This window comes from Belonocnema kinseyi, chromosome 7 (assembly GCF_010883055.1).
Source record: "Belonocnema kinseyi isolate 2016_QV_RU_SX_M_011 chromosome 7, B_treatae_v1, whole genome shotgun sequence".
Classification (NCBI taxonomy): Eukaryota; Metazoa; Arthropoda; class Insecta; order Hymenoptera; family Cynipidae; genus Belonocnema; species Belonocnema kinseyi.
Genome location: NC_046663.1, coordinates 85,865,968 through 85,871,965, shown reverse-complemented (window position 1 = coordinate 85,871,965; position 5,998 = coordinate 85,865,968). Strand labels below are relative to the sequence as shown.

General features: G+C 30.3%; 1 protein-coding gene across 1 annotated transcript in view; it reads left to right on the top strand.

Annotated features, from left to right (window-relative positions):
- LOC117176544 overlaps positions 1 to 5,998 on the top strand; it is a 44,516-nt gene that overhangs the window by 34,651 nt on the left and 3,867 nt on the right. Inside the window, exons 2-3 of the mRNA XM_033366799.1 lie at positions 4,241 to 4,461; positions 5,103 to 5,232. Coding sequence (XP_033222690.1) covers positions 4,241 to 4,461; positions 5,103 to 5,232 — 351 coding nt within the window. The remainder of the gene's footprint in view (positions 1 to 4,240; positions 4,462 to 5,102; positions 5,233 to 5,998) is intronic.

The following is a 5,998-nucleotide window of genomic DNA, read 5'->3' as shown; positions in this document are numbered from 1 at the left end:
TATATTTTGTTTTAATTATTATTTTAAATTTAAATAATAATGTTTAAATACTTCAAACATTAAAAAAGTTGTTTCTTTGGTATAAATATTTGATTATTTCAATTAAAAAAAAAATTGTCAAAGAAAAATGCTTTCATCACTTGTTTATCTTGAAATGACTTTCTATAATACTTTTTTTTAAATTAAAAATATAATTTTTCGAGAAAATTTTTTTTATAATTAAAAAAAGACTGTACCGAAAACCTGGATCAAGCTCCAGATCTGAAAAAATTCAGCGATACATACATGTCAAACTTTTCTAATCTCAAAAAATTTTCTACTGCTTTACCGTCATATTTTACGAAGAGTGAGAAAACAAGAATTCGACTTCGTAGTACGATGAGGGCAGCACCTCGATAGGGCAGAAAATGCGATGTCCTATACATATAATTCCCCACTCCGACGCCCCGTACCGCATCTACGTTTATAATATCTTTGGCCCCGGCCCCACCACGTCCGCTGATGTGCTTGGAGGACGCGGTTGCCATAGAAACGGTGAAAAGTTGAAGAGGGCAGCACCTCGATATAGTCGAAAATGTAGTTCGATATATATATCGGCCATCCTCACCACTGACCCAAGCCGTATCTAGGACCTAATATCTTTGTCCTAACTTAGCGAGCGGGGTTGAATCCACGGGAGGGGGGGAGAATTCCATGAGTGTGGAGAACCGCCATCTTACGATGTGCCATTTGATTATGCGCACGAGCATTTTTGCCGACAAACTGTACATGAAAATATAAAAATGTGGGCGGTGTCGTGTTTGTCGCGGGACATCAAAAGGTGGCGGACCTCCCCCCTCATTGCATCACCCCCGCAATGGCATGCCTAGGCCCTTGTTTCCTATGTCCATGGGCCTACTAAGATATGGGAGCTATCTACGGGTTGCGGTGGGTAGAGGGGAACTGACAATTTTCGCCGGACGCGCCGTCTATATTTATCGCGGGTAACTAAGCCCGCACCGCATCTACGTTTATAATATATTTGACGATATGTATGGTCACCTTCCGCCTTCCACCAGACTTCCACATGTAGTACTCCAGACTTCCAATTTAGTGCCTGACTTCCAATTTAGACTTCCAGTTACAACCAGACTTCCAATTTAGTGTTCCCAATTTCGGGAACATTTTGAACTGCACTTGCGTCGCGCCGGTACCCCCGTTTAGTTACTGTTGGCGCGCTGATTTTGAATAGAATAAATATTCAAATTTAATATTTATTATACATAATGATTGGGAAATGCATAAACAGTAATTTCTTAATCCTAAAATATGACTTTGGAGTGACATATGAAAAATAATTTGATTTTAATTAAAAAGATGTTATGAATTCTGAGTTCAGAGAAAGAAAACATTTTTTATCACAATGATTAATCTCATCTCTGTCGAGTTTCAAAATTATTTTTTTATTCAGAATAATGTGATTTGAAATAAAATCACTTAAATTTCCAAAAATAAATTAATTTTTTTTTAAAGTCCAGAATTAATAACGTTTTTTTGCAATAACCAAACGGGTTGCCGGTGCGACGTAAACGCAGTTCAAAAAGTTCCCAAAATTGGAAACACTGGGCCAATTGATGTGTTTGGCCCAAAATGCCACGAGCAGGGGCCATATTTAAACTTTATTGAAATAAAAAAACCATGTTTCTTATTCAATAAAAATGTATATCTTCTTGGATCAACTCAATTCACCTAATATTGACAATTCAGAATAAAATGTACTAAAACGTCTTTTTTTCTTTGCGGAACGTCTAAATATCATTTTTTAAACATTTTCATTATTTTGGGAATTGAACAAATTTTCCGAACAATATACATGAAAATTAAAAAAAAAATACAACAGTTTTTGGAACAACCTGATTTCCATTGATAATCGTATCAAACGCTGTATGTCCGTATGGTTTTGTAACTTATGGTTTGCTTATTCTCAAAGTTCTGAGAAAATATATTTTAAAGCACTTCCTCTTCAAGTTGGAAATCGGCAAGAATATTTCTAAAAAAATGCATGCTATAATTATTATAAATTGCCAAACATTTATAAACTCACGGCAAGTAGTATTAATGTAATGAAGTAATAATAATATTATATTGCACATAATAAAACATAAGTGTGTGACTTATCCCAGACACTCATATTAGTAAACGCTGACCTCAAAGTTGATTTTATTTTTATTGCTTTGACATGACAAAAAATACTACATGATTATCATGCACTTTTCAAAATTAATATGTTTGTCCATTATAAAGTAAATTTATATTTAATTAATTTTAAATCACACTAATTCGATAAAATTATATTTATTTTATATTTCATGCACGGAAAAAATTCTTCAGTTAGAAAAATTAGGTTTATTTTTATAATTCGATAATCCTAAGTTAAATGGGCCATCCAATGAATGATTTTCTTCCAAGATTCTTATAATTATTATTAACTTATATAAAAAAATTATAGAAAATATACTCTCGTCGAAATGTATTTTCATTAAAATATATCTTAAAATTGTTTAGAAAATTACAAAAAAAAGTTCGACTTGAAACTACAAGTTTTTAATAGACTTCGGATACTTATAAAAATGTACAAATAATTAAAGATTGAAAAAAAATTGAAATTTTAACATTGTTTCACTTTATTGTAAATCATTTCTTTTTATTGTCAAAATATATTTACAACAAATTATTATATATAGTCTTGTACATAGTGAAAATAGTACAAATTAACATTTATGTTAATAATTTATTATTTTTAATTTTATTATTATAAATTATTCAATTTAGAGTTTTAAACATTTTTCAAATTAAAGATTTTATACAATTGCATTAAAAAATTTTTAAATTGAAGCATTTTAAAACAAAAATATATTAGTTTTGGTTAAAAAATTATCTGCTATTGTAATACATTGTTTATAAAAATAATGTAGGTTTTTAAGTCTGTTTTTTATTAACAATCATTATTATAAACTTTCTTAATGGGAGAAAGTAATGTAAGAAAGTAGATTTTCCTGTTTCAAGAATGTGATACTTTTTTCTTTATGAAATATTCTCCCTCTTGCAAAATTATGTTGTCTTGCTGATTTAGCAAATGTCAACCAACGTTAGCTCTCGACAAGCTAATGACCAGGTAAATTAAAGTAGATTAAAGCACTGAAGGAGCAAAACAAGACATGAATATCTCGCTGAACATTAAAATTTTCGTTATTTTTTCTTGTCTAAAATTTCTATGTTTTATTGAATTTGTTTCAACTTCATGGAATCTGACGTCAGTGAATTTACCCGAGGATGTTCTTATTTGGAGGCTCAGTGTTTGGAGAAACAGGGCTTTTCTAGCAATTCCAAGGTGCTTTATTTTTCGTAAATTTATTTGTAGTTATAATTATAATTATTTATAATATTTTTAAGATCACCCTCCCCCCTTCTTACATAAGATTACAGATTTTTTACCCTATAGATCAGATATATATAAATTATTTTCATCGCAAATGAGATTTCAAGGGATTGTGAAAGTTTTAGTGAAATTTAAGGGTTTTAACCGTTTTTTAAAGATATTTCCATGGGTTTTCACGGAATTTGAAGGATTATAAGGGATTTGTATAGAATTTTGAGGACTTGGTGTGATTTCAAATTTTTTTACATTTTTAAAGGGATCGTTTTAAAGGGATTACAAGCGATTGTTTATAATATTCATGGAATTCAAATTATTTGTAAGAATTTTCACATAATTTAAAAAATGTTATGGGATTTATAACATTTTCAATGAATTCACGAGATTTCAAAGAATTGTAAAGAATCCCAGGGATTCCACGTTTAGCAAGTAATACCGGTGTCAGTAGGCATATTTAAAAAAAAAATATAGAGAAAACTTACGTAAAAATTGTTTACCCTCCCCCCTTTCCGAAAAAACCTTACGTGATTAATCGACGCTCCCTAATAAAATTCCTATAATTGTAACTTAAATAACTCTGATATGATAGAATTAAACTTGCCTTTATTACAAAGCAATAATTTTAATTACAAAAATTATAACTATTACTTTACATTCACTTTTTGATGTCAATAGTTAATTACATTATGATTTAATAATCATAATATAAATTTGTAAAAAATGGGTTTTATTTTCCTATTATTCTAACCACTGTAATAAAATGAATTAATTTTTAATACATTTTCAGAAGGAGAAATGATATTATAAAAAAGCGATTCACATTAGTTGAGGCAACCTGGCCCGAAGCCGGAAGTGCGACATTTCCACTTTCGCCTTTTCCAAATTCTCATTCTCAATTGGCGATTGATAATTGTTTTTATTTTCTAAGATGTGTGGTAGCCTTAGACGTCGATTTTCGAGGTCGCCTTTGGATTTTGGACGTCCCAACTGATAAAGGATGTTCGGCCAAAATAATAATTTACGATTTACGAAGGAATGATCAAGAGGTTTCTATTTATATTTCCATTTTTTGAATTCGTATGCATTCAAAATTAGTTCGACTAAGATGTTGTTGCTTTTTGTTTCGAATTGTGTTATAAAATGAAATGCTGCACAATCTGGAAGTCTAAAATTTTTGACAGCTTTAAAATTGAGTAAGTTAAGCTGTTTTAAAATTTAATCTATATAAAATGTAATTGACTGCTTTCGGATTTGAAACATATATTTCTTTCAATAACGATTTCTTCAATGTAAATCGATTTTAAAATTGGTTGTGATTTAGAACTTCATTTTCGATAATCTATCTTTTATTGTAAAATCTCATTATAATTTATTATTATTTTTATTAAAATTATTGTAATTTACGGTAATATGTGAACATCCTTTTTTAATATAATGAGTCAGTGTAGGCCTTTTCTGGTTATTTTATGTTTTATTTTAAAAATCGCCAACATCATTCGATTTGAATCCGAATTCTTTTCAAGGCAAAATTCCGCAGAGGATAAAATATATTACAAAAACTTTAAAGTCAAATAGATAATAAAGATGAAGTTTGAATTTCGCCTTGAAAAGGTCTCGGATCAAAAAGCCGGAAACGTACTAGATTATCTTAACATATAAAGTTACGAAAAGAAAACATTTTTTATAGTTGACGAGAATTGAACTAACTGATGTGCCAAAAAAAAATTTGAGAGCTCTTGTGGTCAATGCTGGTTCTTCTGATCATAGAGCTTATGTTGGTGATCCTGGCGATGAATCAATAATTGTATACAGCCTAGGTATTATAATCTTTCGTACTACTTATTTATTTTTTAATTTTTTAATGAGGCTGTTTAAAAACTACTTCGTACAGACGGGGAATGGGGTATCAGTTTGTAAAGATTTGTGACGTAGGGTTCAAGAAACTTCCACTTTTTCTTGTTTTTTCGCTTAACTGCGAAACGAATTAATAGAGCCCAATAAAAAAATCCAACTTTTTTCCATCGAAAGTAAATTCTTTTTAACTGAGAAGCCTATGCCTCTAGTAATATACTTTTGGTGCAGAATTCATCTTTTTTGGTTAAAAATGGTACTTTTTTGTTTGAAAATCTATCGTTTTTACTTGAGAACTTATCAATTACATTTTTCATCGGAAATTCATCTTTTTTGTTGAAAATTCAACTACTTCACTGAGATTATTTGATTCAAAGAAATGTAATACTGAATACGTCCAATCAAATATTGTTCTGATCGAAGCCAATTTTTCTTATTTCAAGAAATAATGTTTTTCAAATAAAAAACTCACTTTTGGTTTAAGCAAAATTTCTTTAGAGCAAGCACAGAAAAACGCTGGTGTTAAATTTGTTGCAGCTCAAATTTCATTGGGCTCCCAATGATCATTTGAGAGAGTTTTCAAGTCTGAAATGTATTCCTCTGAACGTAGGTGCCCATGTGTGCATCTATGGGAAAGTATCATTTGGAGACTGAATTTTGGCTCATGCAGAGTTGTGGAGTTCTGAACCGCGCTGTCAGCCACCTGAATACCTGTCAAAGCAACTATTCGCT